This window comes from Anomaloglossus baeobatrachus, chromosome 12, assembly GCF_048569485.1.
Source record: "Anomaloglossus baeobatrachus isolate aAnoBae1 chromosome 12, aAnoBae1.hap1, whole genome shotgun sequence".
In the NCBI taxonomy this organism is placed as follows: domain Eukaryota; kingdom Metazoa; phylum Chordata; class Amphibia; order Anura; family Aromobatidae; genus Anomaloglossus; species Anomaloglossus baeobatrachus.
The window spans coordinates 2,269,723-2,286,180 of NC_134364.1; the positions used below are offsets into that span (position 1 = coordinate 2,269,723).

General features: G+C 51.8%; 1 protein-coding gene across 1 annotated transcript in view; it reads left to right on the plus strand.

Moving 5' to 3' along the window:
• Window positions 1-16,458, plus strand: part of LRRC74A (leucine rich repeat containing 74A) — a 161,933-nt gene that overhangs the window by 130,172 nt on the left and 15,303 nt on the right. The window contains exons 10-11 of the mRNA XM_075330587.1: window positions 7,052-7,147; window positions 7,227-7,370. Coding sequence (XP_075186702.1) covers window positions 7,052-7,147; window positions 7,227-7,370 — 240 coding nt within the window. The remainder of the gene's footprint in view (window positions 1-7,051; window positions 7,148-7,226; window positions 7,371-16,458) is intronic.

Below are 16,458 nucleotides of genomic sequence, written 5' to 3' on the forward strand. Positions count from 1 at the left end.
CTAGGAAAGAAGCTGCTGAACTTATCTAGGAAAGAAGCTGCTGAACTTATCTAGGACCACTTGCATGACCGCAAGCAGATCCTGGATCCTCACCTTTACCAGGTCATTTCCACCCGTGAATGACCAGCACTACTAGGCCAGTGGCTACTCTGGATATGCTCACTACCACGGGCAGGACCTGGGCCCAGGCCAGGCCCCGAACTCTTCTCCAGTGAAACTTGAGGTCACAAACTCCCAGCACGCTTCCACCCGGTCTCGACTCAGTCCGCCGTGCTGCCCAGAATATGTGTGAGTGACCTAGGATCCAGATGCTAGGTCTCGACAGATCTAAAAGAAAAACGGTTACTTCTCTTGTATGCAAAACATTTTCCATCATCGTGTCAGTAAACATCATTGTATTAATGTTTCTTTAGGTTTGAAGGTGCTTAGATAAATAAATATATGTATATCATTTCGGTTAACAATTTTTTTTTTTTTTTTTGTGTAATATATAAACGTGCCAAACAGTGGACAACTGGTGGCAGGGAACTACAGGACTGCACGGATAGGTATGAAGCTGGCCCTTGCTGCCTCGGTTGTCGTGTCGATGCGGAAGGAGTGCATGCCATAATCTCCTGGTTGTAGGTCCAGGTAGGAAATAGACATTTTGAGCAATGCCGAAAGTTGTGTCGCCATGAGCGGGATCACTCTGCGTGCTCCAAGAAGAATTTGTTGGGAACCCAAGACTCTAAGTGTCGCTGCAAGGTAAGGATGGGACATAGGATACCTGAAAACGGGAAAATAGGGAACCAAACTCCTCTACCGAGCTGATCTGTTTTGGAGCGCCTTATGCGAACCCGTACTCCACCATTGCAAACTATAACATTGTCGCGTAACAGACCACCGGTGCGACCTAGGGACCTGCTAACTAATTCGCTGACCATCAAAGCTCCGAAGAATGCTAGCGAGAAGGCGGCCGAGAACAAGAGGACCTCGCTGTCATTGGTGCAAACGTCACCTAGCTGGTTTATTATGCCGGAAAGGATGGCGAATGAATTGGCCTTCCTGTTCTCCGTGCACCAGCGCTTTCAGCCTTTAACGGCCTGTTTGAACAGAAAGGCCTTGGTGACATCGGTCCATCCACGAACCTGAAAGTGAGAGGCTATTCCTGCAACCCGCAACTACGCTACTGTGCCCGGCAAGCCACTGGTATGTAGATGCGTTATGTCTCGAGCAACGGAATTGCTAAGAAAAACCGCGGACACCTGGCTAGGCAGCGGTTGAACTATATTGAAATCATTCGTCCCCAGCCTTACCATACAAATGCCACGTTGATGGGATGCCTTAACCAGCGGAATCAACTGTCCACAGGGACCGTCCAGAGGGACTGTGGACACTTTTGGCCATTGTTGTCAGATTCTGGGTGCAATGCTCGAAACTTCTGAAAATCAAATGCAATAAGGCATCAGCGATAGTATTATCAATCCCCGGTATGTGGATGGCCCTGACCCAGATATTATGTTCAAGGCACTTAAGAACTAAGTATCGTAGCAAGCTGATCACCGGTGGTGAGGAAGATGCGAGGTGGTTAACGGCGTGGACGACACTTATGTAGTCAGTCCTGAAGCGGGTCCGATTGTTCGCCAACTTTTTTGTCCAAAGACTTGTAGCTACTATTATAGGGAACAGCTCGAGTAAAGTTTTTTGTTTTTTTTTTTTTTTTTTTTTTTGTCCACCCAGACAGGTGCCATGTGTTGGGCCAGCGATTAGCGCACCAATTGGGACCAAGGTAAAGGCCGAATCCGGTGGACCCGGCAGCATCCGAAAATAGATATATCAGCGCTGGAAACTTCCTGTTCCTGGAAACATGAACGCCCATTGTAAGTAGCTATGAAGGACCTCCATACACCGAGCTCCTCACGTAGAGCGCTGGTGATGCAAATCCTTTGATGGGAGGCAGTTATGCTCCTAGTGGCCAGGCAGAGCCTCAGGGAAAAGCCCCTTCCCATGGGCATGACTCTAAAGGCGAAGGCGAGCAAGCCTAATAGAGATTGCATTTGCGCCAGGGTTACCTTACGAACCGCGCAGAACCCGTCAATGAGCGATGTGGTTTTTTCAACCTTTTCGAGTGGTAGCCGAAACATCATGATAATTGAGTCTATTTCGATTCTCAAATGAAAAGGCAGGTCACAGGGCCAACTGTTTTTTCGGCCAACAGCGGAAACCAAACTTGTCCGCTATGACCTGGACAGATTTTAACGCGGTTGAGCATGCTTTAGAGTTGGTGTGGGAAAACGAACAAGAAATCATCCAAATAATGGGTGACCAATTTATTCTTTGCCACGTCCTTAACCACCCATTCCAGGAAAGAGCTGAAGAGCTCGAAGTGTGAGCAGGATATGGAGCAACCCATGGTAATTCACATGTGGTAACAGAATTTTTTGTTGAAATAGCGCCCTAGCAGGTGGGACAATCGGGGTGCACTAGTAGCGGGTGAAAAGCAGATGCTATGTCCGATTTTGCCATTAGTGCTCCTTACCCTGCTTTTCGCACCAGTGTGACCGCTTTGTCAAAATGCGTAGGAAACTGCTGAGTCCTCTGTGGGGATGCCGTCATTGACTGACCGCCCAGCCGGGAAGGACAAGTAGTGTATGAGGCGAAATTCACCCTTTTCTTTCTTAGGCACTATCCCTAGGGGTGAAACGCGAGGGTTTAAGAATGGTAAATCTATAAATGGGCCTGCTAGTCGGCCTAACGCCACTTCCTTCAGTAGTTTGTTCGCCAGGACCTGTGGGAGGTCCCGGGCCGATTTGCGGTTGGGGGCGAAGGTTAGTTCTGAGGAGAACATAAAGGGGGATAAAGAAACCGTGGTTGAAACCGTCCCTAATAGCGTTGGCCGCAGCCTTATTGGGGTAACGTTCTAGCAATGGCTCCACCACGTGCACGTTCACTGGAGTCTTTGGGACTTGGTGGTGCATTTTTAGTGTGACGCCTGTCTAGTTGCTTATCGCATTTGGAGGAGGTGTGATTGCCTCCGCACGATGAGCATTCGTGCTTGTATTTGCGGAGTCCTTGAAACCTGCGATGGCCTTCATTGAAAAGCCAACAGTGACCTGGTCTGCGGACATTTGCAGCTCCAGGTGTAGCGTGGTGAGAGGAAAAGTTTGGTGGGCCTGGAAACGACTGGTGGGACTTTTGCGCCATCATAAGCCACGAATCGGTGGCCTTAACTTCCCAACGGTTGGAATGCCAAGCATCTTCTAAATTCTTCGTCGTACTTCCACCACGCAGAACCCCAATGGGTTTTATAGGAGTTGAAAATGGTATTGCAGTATTTTGCGAATTGACTCTTTTCTTTGTTGACTGTTTTTTGGTCCACTGATATTAGGGAACAGATATCGACGTATTCGTTTGCGCGAATTTTTTATTTATTTATTTATTTTAACTGTATCTGGTGTTAGGTGAGTTCCCAGCTGTGATACACAGCAGTAGAACACGTCCCTGTGTAAGTCGGGCGCTGCTGCGTTACATCCTGATGTTGTACAAACGCGGGGTTAACCAGAACTACTCCTGATGGTGTTAACAAGATCGCCCAATAAAAGTGGCGTACGTTTTGCGCCATTTTCCGAAACCCGTAGCGTTCTCATTTTGGGATCTATGGCGCAATGACTGCTTATTTTGCGTCTCGAGTTTACATTTTTAATGGTACCATTTTGCGCAGATGCTACTTTTGATCGCCTGTTATTGGATGTTACGCAAAACACGCGGTGACCAAAAGCGTAATTTTGGGTGTTTGTGTTTTTTTTTTTTTTTTTTTTTTGCTGCTACGAAATTTAACAATCAGATTAGGGACTCTAGATTGTGAGTTCCAATGGGGACAGCGTCGCCAATGCATACAAAGCGCCGTGGACAGCGCTACCCGAGTGAATAAAATTATTAGCATTATAGCATTATTATTCTTTAATTGACTTTATATTTTGATAGATCAAGCTTTTCTGAACTTGGCGATACCAAATATGTGTATATATGTATACATATTTATTTATTTATTTATTTATTTTTTTTTTAATTTTATTTTTTTTTTTTTTTTATTTATTTTTTTTTTTTTTATTTTTTTTTTATTTTATTATTTTATTTTATTTATTTATTTATTTATTTATTTATTATTTTTTTTTAAACTTGTCCCTTTAGGGGGATGTATGGATCAACAATTCGATCGCTCTGCACTATCTGCAGATCTCAGCTACACAGCTGAGACCTGCAGATACACTGCTTTACTCTCAATGCCGGAAGTATGCCGGCACTGAGAGCAAGTGACTCAAGGTAGCTACAGGCGTCATCACATGACCCTGTGCTACCATGGCAACCAACGAAAGTCATGTGATCACGCACGTGACTTTCGGTGGGGGCGGTGGTACGTGATAGTAATGCCCGCGCATATACATCTCGCTGCCAGACTTTGGCAGCGAGATGTAAGGGGTTACAAGTTGCAGGTGGAAGCGATTCCACCCGTAACTTGTAGTCACACATGTCAGCTGTTAAAAACAGCTGATATGTGCGCCGAACACCGCATTCTGTTGCTTTTCAGGATTCTGACGTCACTTCCGGTCCGGGGCCCGAAACCGGAAGTGACGAGTTATCATGTGATCGCCGCATCACAGGAAGTGACGCGGCGAACATGGATAGCAGGATGTGACGCGACCTCCGTATGCCACAGGGAGTCACACGGGGCCGCGTCATCCCGGCGGGGGGAGGTGCGCGAGGTGGCCATGGCGACCGGCGTGATGTTGGGGGGGATCAGGGGCTAGGGCCGGGAGCTAGGGCCGGGAGCTAGGGCCGGGAGCAGGAGGTGAAAGCGGACCGGACCTTCTGGACCGGGCCGCCCTGCGCCTGGAATCTGTGGTGGGGCTTAGACGCTGCGGTGGACGGGAGGGTCTGGAAGACCTGCGCCCACCGCTGCTGGGAACCGGCAGGAGGGAGCTGGTGCCCACAAGGGAGGCAAGCCATTCGGCTCCCTCCCGTCCGCTCCATTCTCTTACCGCTGCTTCCAGGGGGTCCATCGGCGATGCTCACCCTGAGGGCAGATGTGGTAAGAGGAAGGAGGGACTCCGGCAGCTGTTTATATGCCCTGGAGGAGGTCCCAGCAGGGAAGGGGGGTCAGCGGGGGGCATTGCACAATGGGAAGGAGGGAGAGGTGACCATGGGGGACGTAGCGAGGGGCTCAGCAGTCAGGGGCAGCGGCATCGGCCGCAGTGCCCTGCAATGTGTTTTACACATTATAGCGAGGTGATGGGTGCCCCTTGTCACTCACATTGTCCGACATTAAAAGATATGAAAATCAATAAATTAACATTATTTTATACATAATTATTAGATCATATTAATCTTTTTATTAAAATGAGCTATTTTCTGTATGTTTTTAAGCATGATATTTGTTACCATTTTTTTCGGGTTTTTTTCAGTGTTTGAATGGTAAAACTTTATTTTTCAGTGTCTTTGTATTGAAAACGCATCTGTCTTTAAGCACAGAAAATGCATGTAAAATGCGGCTAAAACGCAATGAAAACGCATGCGTATTTTCAGCTTTTTGTGGTCAAAACCAAATTTGACAAAGCCAACTTCTGCCAGAGGATGCGCTCTTTTCTGCAAGGTACTGGATGCAACGTGCGCACACAGCCTTAAAATGCCTCAAAAACGTTCCACACCACTGATGCCAGACTTCTAGATGGTAGTTGCCTGGATCTATCCTCTTACCAACCTTGCTACCAGAGAAGAATAAATACAGCGGTCTGTCAACTACTCAGCTCAATGCCCTCAATATCCATGGATGAATGCCATCTGGCCCAGGGGATTTGCCAATGTTTAATTTACTCAGACGCAGGTGTACGGCTTCTTGTGTTAAGTTAAGGGCGCGTTACACGCTGCAATGTATCTTACGATGTGTCGGCGGGGTCACGTTGTAAGTGACGCACATCCTGCTTCGTAAGTTACATTGTAGCATGTAACAGCTACGTGCGATTGCGAATGAACGGTAAAACGTTCATCGCACGCACGTTGTTCATTCCTCATGGATTGAACGTCAGGTTGTTCATCGTACCCGGGTAGCGCACATCACAGTGTGTGTGACATCCCGGGAACGATGAACAGATCGTACCTACGTCCTGCGGCACCCACCAGCAATGCGGAAGGAAGGAGGTGGGCGGGATGTTTACGTACCGCTCATCTCCGCTCCTCCACTTCTATTGGCCGGCTGCCACGTGACGTCGATGTGACGACGAACGTCCCTCCCACTCCAGGAAGTGGACGTTTGCTGCCCACATTGAGGTCGTATGGACGAGTAAGCATGTGTCACGGTGGGTTATTCGTTTGTGCGACACGTTCAACAAATTGAACATGCCGCACATACGATGGGGGCGGGTACGATCGCATACGATATCGTATGCTGGATAGTATGGTGTAAAGCAGGATTTAGTTATATCAGGGGGGACTTTGATTTTTGCCTTGATGAATGATTCCTGGAACAGTCATCTCGTTGGTGTAGACGGATTAAAAGTGCCTGTTTAATATCTCAGCATTTTCTTTGTCCTCTGGAATTATGCTGTTATAATCTTTATGGGGCCAAAATCATCCTTTTTCTATTGATATTTTTATAAAAATTTGGAGGTTTATTTCAATGTCTTTCGAGATTGTTGTTTCAGTAGCTAATTTTATAGCTTGATTTCTTTTTTACATTTCCTATTGAGAATTGTATACTCCTGAAATGCTATTACTGTCTTCTCAGCCTTCAAGATTTCTCGGCCCTTTCTTTTTGTTTTATTATACTATGTACTGTCTTATTTATCGATATTGGTTTCTTTTATTCCTGGACATTTTATTCTAACCTCTGAGCCCCCGTGCAGTGCTAACCACTGAGCCCCCGTGCAGTGCTACCCACTGAGCCCCCGTGCAGTGCTACCCACTGAGCCCCTGTGCTGCCCATATTTCTTTTGGAGTCTTACTCATCTCGAATCTCATCCAATACTACCATCTGTACCAAATTGTTGAGCAGACACTTTGCTTCTACTCAATGCAGATGTCCAAAAATGCCATCACAGTGGAGGGAGCCATCATCCTCCTGCGCGGCATCACTAGGAGGCGAGAGAACAAGATTGAGGAGCTGGACCTCTCTGTAAGTATGCCAGGGAGCTCTACAAATGGAGGATATATAGTGCGCACATTAATGCTTTTGTGTCTTCTTTAACTTCCAGAATGTTCTTGTTAATGAGCAGTTTTTGTCCCTCCTCAACTCGGCTTCGGCTTCCCGTCCTGCTCTCCATGTCCGCTATGCTGGAAAAAAAGGGTTTGTTGCCAAAAAACCGTCTGCTCGTCCAGATCCCATGAGGATCATTCAGGTGTGTGGCATATTCTACATATTTTAACTCTGGACAGATTTAGGAGCTCATGTCTGAAAACACATGCGGAGCAAACCTGGAGCCGATATAGACCACCACCATACATGTCCCCCACCATTGTGCGGTTTAGTGGACGCTCTTCACACTGGGCAGTCGCCCATCTGTAATGCATCCATCAGAGCGCATAGGCAGGCATTGGCAGACAGTTCTGCTTCCACATGAAGATGAGCTGTCAAAAACAATGATCTTCTGTCATTTCACCCTGTGAACGAGCAGTTGATCGTCACTCGAGACTGCAAGATTACTGTGACACGAGCGTTCCTACAAACACAGGGTACATGGACCTTTATAGCCTGTGGAGGGTTCATCAGTGCGGTCAGTAGTGTGTCCTCCTACACAGAACAGTCATACCGCCAATCATCGCTTGTCAATCCATCAAACGCCATATAGTGCACCATATAAAACACCGTATCCTGCAAGCATCAGAGAATGTGAGCTAAGAGAACATTCCTGCTCATCAGAGGCGCTGGGTATCACACACTGCAGAGTCATCAGAGGCGCTGGGTATCACACAGTGCAGAGTCATCAGAGGCGCTGGGTATCACACACTGCAGAGTCATCAGAGGCGCTGGGTATCACACACTGCAGAGTCATCAGAGGCGCTGGGTATCACACACTGCAGAGTCATCAGAGGCGCTGGGTATCACACACTGCAGAGTGATCAGAGGCGCTGGGTATCACACACTGCAGAGTGATCAGAGGCGCTGGGTATCACACACTGCAGAGTGATCAGAGGCGCTGGGTATCACACACTGCAGAGTCATCAGAGGCGCTGGGTATCACACACTGCAGAGTGATCAGAGGCGCTGGGTATCACACACTGCAGAGTCATCAGAGGCGCTGGGTATCACACACTGCAGAGTCATCAGAGGCGCTGGGTCTCACACACTGCAGAGTGATCAGAGGCGCTGGGTATCACACACTGCAGAGTGATCAGAGGCGCTGGGGATCACACACTGCAGAGTCATCAGAGGCGCTGGGTATCACACACTGCAGAGTGATCAGAGGCGCTGGGTATCACACACTGCAGAGTGATCAGAGGCGCTGGGTATCACACACTGCAGAGTCATCAGAGGCGCTGGGTATCACACTCTGCAGAGTGATCAGAGGCGCTGAGTATCACACACTGCAGAGTCATCAGAGGCGCTGGGTATCACACACTGCAGAGACATCAGAGGCGCTGGGTATCACACACTGCAGAGTGATCAGAGGCGCTGGGTATCACACACTGCAGAGTCATCAGAGGCGCTGGGTATCACACACTGCAGAGACATCAGAGGCGCTGGGTATCACACACTGCAGAGTGATCAGAGGCGCTGGGTATCACACACTGCAGAGTCATCAGAGGCGCTGGGTATCACACACTGCAGAGTGATCAGAGGCGCTGGGTATCACACACTGCAGAGTCATCAGAGGCGCTGGGTCTCACACACTGCAGAGTGATCAGAGGCGCTGGGTATCACACACTGCAGAGTCATCAGAGGCGCTGGGTATCACACACTGCAGAGACATCAGAGGCGCTGGGGATCACACACTGCAGAGTCATCAGAGGCGCTGGGTATCACACACTGCAGAGACATCAGAGGCACTGGGTATCACACACTGCAGAGTGTTCAGAGGCGCTGGGTCTCACACACTGCAGAGTCATCAGAGGCGCTGGGTATCACACACTGCAGAGTCATCAGAGGCGCTGGGTCTCACACACTGCAGAGTGATCAGAGGCGCTGGGTATCACACACTGCAGAGTCATCAGAGGCGCTGGGTATCACACACTGCAGAGACATCAGAGGCGCTGGGGATCACACACTGCAGAGTCATCAGAGGCGCTGGGTATCACACACTGCAGAGTCATCAGAGGCGCTGGGTATCACACACTGCAGAGACATCAGAGGCGCTGGGTATCACACACTGCAGAGTGATCAGAGGCGCTGGGTATCACACACTGCAGAGTCATCAGAGGCGCTGGGTATCACACACTGCAGAGTGATCAGAGGCGCTGGGTATCACACACTGCAGAGTCATCAGAGGCGCTGGGTCTCACACACTGCAGAGTGATCAGAGGCGCTGGGTATCACACACTGCAGAGTCATCAGAGGCGCTGGGTATCACACACTGCAGAGACATCAGAGGCGCTGGGGATCACACACTGCAGAGTCATCAGAGGCGCTGGGTATCACACACTGCAGAGACATCAGAGGCACTGGGTATCACACACTGCAGAGTGTTCAGAGGCGCTGGGTCTCACACACTGCAGAGTCATCAGAGGCGCTGGGTATCACACACTGCAGAGTCATCAGAGGCGCTGGGTATCACACACTGCAGAGTCATCAGAGGCGCTGGGTATCACACACTGCAGAGTGATCAGAGGCGCTGGGTATCACACACTGCAGAGTGATCAGAGGCGCTGGGTATCACACACTGCAGAGTCATCAGAGGCGCTGGGTATCACACACTGCAGAGACATCAGAGGCGCTGGGGATCACACACTGCAGAGTCATCAGAGGCGCTGGGTCTCACACACTGCAGAGTGATCAGAGGCACTGGGTATCACACACTGCAGAGTGTTCAGAGGCGCTGGGTCTCACACACTGCAGAGTCATCAGAGGCGCTGGGTATCACACACTGCAGAGTGATCAGAGGCGCTGGGTATCACACACTGCAGAGTGATCAGAGGCGCTGGGTATCACACACTGCAGAGTCATCAGAGGCGCTGGGTATCACACACTGCAGAGTCATCAGAGGCGCTGGGTATCACACACTGCAGAGTCATCAGAGGTGCTGGGTATCACACACTGCAGAGTCATCAGAGGTGCTGGGTATCACACACTGCAGAGTCATCAGAGGCGCTGGGTATCACACACTGCAGAGTCATCAGAGGCGCTGGGTATCACACACTGCAGAGTCATCAGAGGCGCTGGGTATCACACACTGCAGAGTCATCAGAGGCGCTGGGTATCACACGCTGCAGAGTCATCAGAGGCGCTGGGTATCACACGCTGCAGAGTCATCAGAGGCGCTGGGTATCACACGCTGCAGAGTCATCAGAGGCGCTGGGTATCACACGCTGCAGAGTCATCAGAGGCGCTGGGTATCACACGCTGCAGAGTCATCAGAGGCGCTGGGTATCACACACTGCAGAGTCATCAGAGGCGCTGGGTATCACACACTGCAGAGTCATCAGAGGCGCTGGGTATCACACACTGCAGAGTCATCAGAGGCGCTGGGTATCACACACTGCAGAGTCATCAGAGGCGCTGTGTATCACACACTGCAGAGTCATCAGAGGCGCTGGGTATCACACACTGCAGAGTCATCAGAGGCGCTGGGTATCACACACTGCAGAGTCATCAGAGGCGCTGGGTATCACACACTGCAGAGTCATCAGAGGCGCTGGGTATCACACACTGCAGAGTCATCAGAGGCGCTGGGTATCACACACTGCAGAGTCATCAGAGGCGCTGGGTATCACACACTGCAGAGTCATCAGAGGCGCTGGGTATCACACACTGCAGAGTCATCAGAGGCGCTGGGTATCACACACTGCAGAGTCATCAGAGGCGCTGGGTATCACACAGTGCAGAGTCATCAGAGGCGCTGGGTATCACACACTGCAGAGTCATCAGAGGCGCTGGGTATCACACACTGCAGAGACATCAGAGGCGCTGGGTATCACACACTGCAGAGACATCAGAGGCGCTGGGTATCACACACTGCAGAGACATCAGAGGCGCTGGGTATCACACACTGCAGAGTCATCAGAGGCGCTGGGTATCACACACTGCAGAGTCATCAGAGGCGCTGGGTATCACACACTGCAGAGTCATCAGAGGCGCTGGGTATCACACACTGCAGAGACATCAGAGGCGCTGGGTATCACACACTGCAGAGTCATCAGAGGCGCTGGGTATCACACACTGCAGAGTCATCAGAGGCGCTGGGTATCACACACTGCAGAGTGATCAGAGGCGCTGAGTATCACACACTGCAGAGTCATCAGAGGCGCTGGGTATCACACACTGCAGAGACATCAGAGGCGCTGGGTATCACACACTGCAGAGTGATCAGAGGCGCTGGGTATCACACACTGCAGAGTCATCAGAGGCGCTGGGTATCACACACTGCAGAGACATCAGAGGCGCTGGGTATCACACACTGCAGAGTGATCAGAGGCGCTGGGTATCACACACTGCAGAGTCATCAGAGGCGCTGGGTATCACACACTGCAGAGTGATCAGAGGCGCTGGGTATCACACACTGCAGAGTCATCAGAGGCGCTGGGTCTCACACACTGCAGAGTGATCAGAGGCGCTGGGTATCACACACTGCAGAGTCATCAGAGGCGCTGGGTATCACACACTGCAGAGACATCAGAGGCGCTGGGGATCACACACTGCAGAGTCATCAGAGGCGCTGGGTATCACACACTGCAGAGACATCAGAGGCACTGGGTATCACACACTGCAGAGTGTTCAGAGGCGCTGGGTCTCACACACTGCAGAGTCATCAGAGGCGCTGGGTATCACACACTGCAGAGTCATCAGAGGCGCTGGGTCTCACACACTGCAGAGTGATCAGAGGCGCTGGGTATCACACACTGCAGAGTCATCAGAGGCGCTGGGTATCACACACTGCAGAGACATCAGAGGCGCTGGGGATCACACACTGCAGAGTCATCAGAGGCGCTGGGTATCACACACTGCAGAGTCATCAGAGGCGCTGGGTATCACACACTGCAGAGACATCAGAGGCGCTGGGTATCACACACTGCAGAGTGATCAGAGGCGCTGGGTATCACACACTGCAGAGTCATCAGAGGCGCTGGGTATCACACACTGCAGAGTGATCAGAGGCGCTGGGTATCACACACTGCAGAGTCATCAGAGGCGCTGGGTCTCACACACTGCAGAGTGATCAGAGGCGCTGGGTATCACACACTGCAGAGTCATCAGAGGCGCTGGGTATCACACACTGCAGAGACATCAGAGGCGCTGGGGATCACACACTGCAGAGTCATCAGAGGCGCTGGGTATCACACACTGCAGAGACATCAGAGGCACTGGGTATCACACACTGCAGAGTGTTCAGAGGCGCTGGGTCTCACACACTGCAGAGTCATCAGAGGCGCTGGGTATCACACACTGCAGAGTCATCAGAGGCGCTGGGTCTCACACACTGCAGAGTGATCAGAGGCGCTGGGTATCACACACTGCAGAGTCATCAGAGGCGCTGGGTATCACACACTGCAGAGACATCAGAGGCGCTGGGGATCACACACTGCAGAGTCATCAGAGGCGCTGGGTCTCACACACTGCAGAGTGATCAGAGGCACTGGGTATCACACACTGCAGAGTGTTCAGAGGCGCTGGGTCTCACACACTGCAGAGTCATCAGAGGCGCTGGGTATCACACACTGCAGAGTGATCAGAGGCGCTGGGTATCACACACTGCAGAGTGATCAGAGGCGCTGGGTATCACACACTGCAGAGTCATCAGAGGCGCTGGGTATCACACACTGCAGAGTCATCAGAGGCGCTGGGTATCACACACTGCAGAGTCATCAGAGGTGCTGGGTATCACACACTGCAGAGTCATCAGAGGTGCTGGGTATCACACACTGCAGAGTCATCAGAGGCGCTGGGTATCACACACTGCAGAGTCATCAGAGGCGCTGGGTATCACACACTGCAGAGTCATCAGAGGCGCTGGGTATCACACACTGCAGAGTCATCAGAGGCGCTGGGTATCACACGCTGCAGAGTCATCAGAGGCGCTGGGTATCACACGCTGCAGAGTCATCAGAGGCGCTGGGTATCACACGCTGCAGAGTCATCAGAGGCGCTGGGTATCACACGCTGCAGAGTCATCAGAGGCGCTGGGTATCACACGCTGCAGAGTCATCAGAGGCGCTGGGTATCACACACTGCAGAGTCATCAGAGGCGCTGGGTATCACACACTGCAGAGTCATCAGAGGCGCTGGGTATCACACACTGCAGAGTCATCAGAGGCGCTGGGTATCACACACTGCAGAGTCATCAGAGGCGCTGTGTATCACACACTGCAGAGTCATCAGAGGCGCTGGGTATCACACACTGCAGAGTCATCAGAGGCGCTGGGTATCACACACTGCAGAGTCATCAGAGGCGCTGGGTATCACACACTGCAGAGTCATCAGAGGCGCTGGGTATCACACACTGCAGAGTCATCAGAGGCGCTGGGTATCACACACTGCAGAGTCATCAGAGGCGCTGGGTATCACACACTGCAGAGTCATCAGAGGCGCTGGGTATCACACACTGCAGAGTCATCAGAGGCGCTGGGTATCACACACTGCAGAGTCATCAGAGGCGCTGGGTATCACACAGTGCAGAGTCATCAGAGGCGCTGGGTATCACACACTGCAGAGTCATCAGAGGCGCTGGGTATCACACACTGCAGAGACATCAGAGGCGCTGGGTATCACACACTGCAGAGACATCAGAGGCGCTGGGTATCACACACTGCAGAGTCATCAGAGGCGCTGGGTATCACACACTGCAGAGTCATCAGAGGCGCTGGGTATCACACACTGCAGAGTCATCAGAGGCGCTGGGTATCACACACTGCAGAGACATCAGAGGCGCTGGGTATCACACACTGCAGAGTCATCAGAGGCGCTGGGTATCACACACTGCAGAGTCATCAGAGGCGCTGGGTATCACACACTGCAGAGTCATCAGAGGCGCTGGGTATCACACACTGCAGAGACATCAGAGGCGCTGGGTATCACACACTGCAGAGTCATCAGAGGCGCTGGGTATCACACACTGCAGAGTCATCAGAGGCGCTGGGTATCACACACTGCAGAGTCATCAGAGGCGCTGGGTATCACACACTGCAGAGTCATCAGAGGCGCTGGGTATCACACACTGCAGAGTCATCAGAGGCGCTGGGTATCACACACTGCAGAGTCATCAGAGGCGCTGGGTATCACACACTGCAGAGTCATCAGAGGCGCTGGGTATCACACACTGCAGAGTCATCAGAGGCGCTGGGTATCACACACTGCAGAGTCATCAGAGGCGCTGGGTATCACACACTGCAGAGTCATCAGAGGCGCTGGGTATCACACACTGCAGAGTCATCAGAGGCGCTGGGTATCACACACTGCAGAGACATCAGAGGCGCTGGGTATCACACACTGCAGAGTCATCAGAGGCGCTGGGTATCACACACTGCAGAGTGATCAGAGGCGCTGGGTATCACACACTGCAGAGTGATCAGAGGCGCTGGGTATCACACACTGCAGAGACATCAGAGGCGCTGGGTATCACACACTGCAGAGTGATCAGAGGCGCTGGGTATCACACACTGCAGAGTCATCAGAGGCGCTGGGTATCACACACTGCAGAGTCATCAGAGGCGCTGGGTATCACACACTGCAGAGACATCAGAGGCGCTGGGTATCACACACTGCAGAGTCATCAGAGGCGCTGGGTATCACACACTGCAGAGTCATCAGAGGCGCTGGGTATCACACACTGCAGAGTCATCAGAGGCGCTGGGTATCACACAGTGCAGAGTCATCAGAGGCGCTGGGTATCACACACTGCAGAGTCATCAGAGGCGCTGGGTATCACACACTGCAGAGTCATCAGAGGCGCTGGGTATCACACACTGCAGAGTCATCAGAGGCGCTGGGTATCACACACTGCAGAGTCATCAGAGGCGCTGGGTATCACACACTGCAGAGTCATCAGAGGCGCTGGGTATCACACACTGCAGAGTGATCAGAGGCGCTGGGTATCACACACTGCAGAGTCATCAGAGGCGCTGGGTATCACACACTGCAGAGTGATCAGAGGCGCTGGGTATCACACACTGCAGAGTCATCAGAGGCGCTGGGTCTCACACACTGCAGAGTCATCAGAGGCGCTGGGTATCACACACTGCAGAGTGATCAGAGGCGCTGGGTATCACACACTGCAGAGACATCAGAGGCGCTGGGTATCACACACTGCAGAGTCATCAGAGGCGCTGGGTATCACACACTGCAGAGTCATCAGAGGCGCTGGGTATCACACGCTGCAGAGTCATCAGAGGCGCTGGGTATCACACGCTGCAGAGTCATCAGAGGCGCTGGGTATCACACACTGCAGAGTCATCAGAGGCGCTGGGTATCACACACTGCTGAGTCATCAGAGGCGCTGGGTATCACACACTGCAGAGTCATCAGAGGCGCTGGGTATCACACACTGCAGAGTCATCAGAGGCGCTGGGTATCACACACTGCAGAGACATCAGAGGCGCTGGGTATCACACACTGCAGAGTCATCAGAGGCGCTGGGTATCACACACTGCAGAGTCATCAGAGGCGCTGGGTATCACACACTGCAGAGTCATCAGAGGCGCTGGGTATCACACACTGCAGAGTCATCAGAGGCGCTGGGTATCACACACTGCAGAGTCATCAGAGGCGCTGGGTATCACACACTGCAGAGTCATCAGAGGCGCTGGGTATCACACACTGCAGAGTCATCAGAGGCGCTGGGTATCACACACTGCAGAGTGATCAGAGGCGCTGGGTATCACACACTGCAGAGTCATCAGAGGCGCTGGGTATCACACACTGCAGAGTCATCAGAGGCGCTGGGTATCACACACTGCAGAGTCATCAGAGGCGCTGGGTATCACACACTGCAGAGTCATCAGAGGCGCTGGGTATCACACACTGCAGAGTCATCAGAGGCGCTGGGTATCACACACTGCAGAGTCATCAGAGGCGCTGGGTATCACACACTGCAGAGTCATCAGAGGCGCTGGGTATCACACACTGCAGAGTCATCAGAGGCGCTGGGTATCACACACTGCAGAGTCATCAGAGGCGCTGGGTATCACACACTGCAGAGTCATCAGAGGCGCTGTGTATCACACACTGCAGAGTCATCAGAGGCGCTGGGTATCACACACTGCAGAGTCATCAGAGGCGCTGGGTATCACACACTGCAGAGTCATCAGAGGCGCTGGGTATCACACACTGCAGAGTCATCA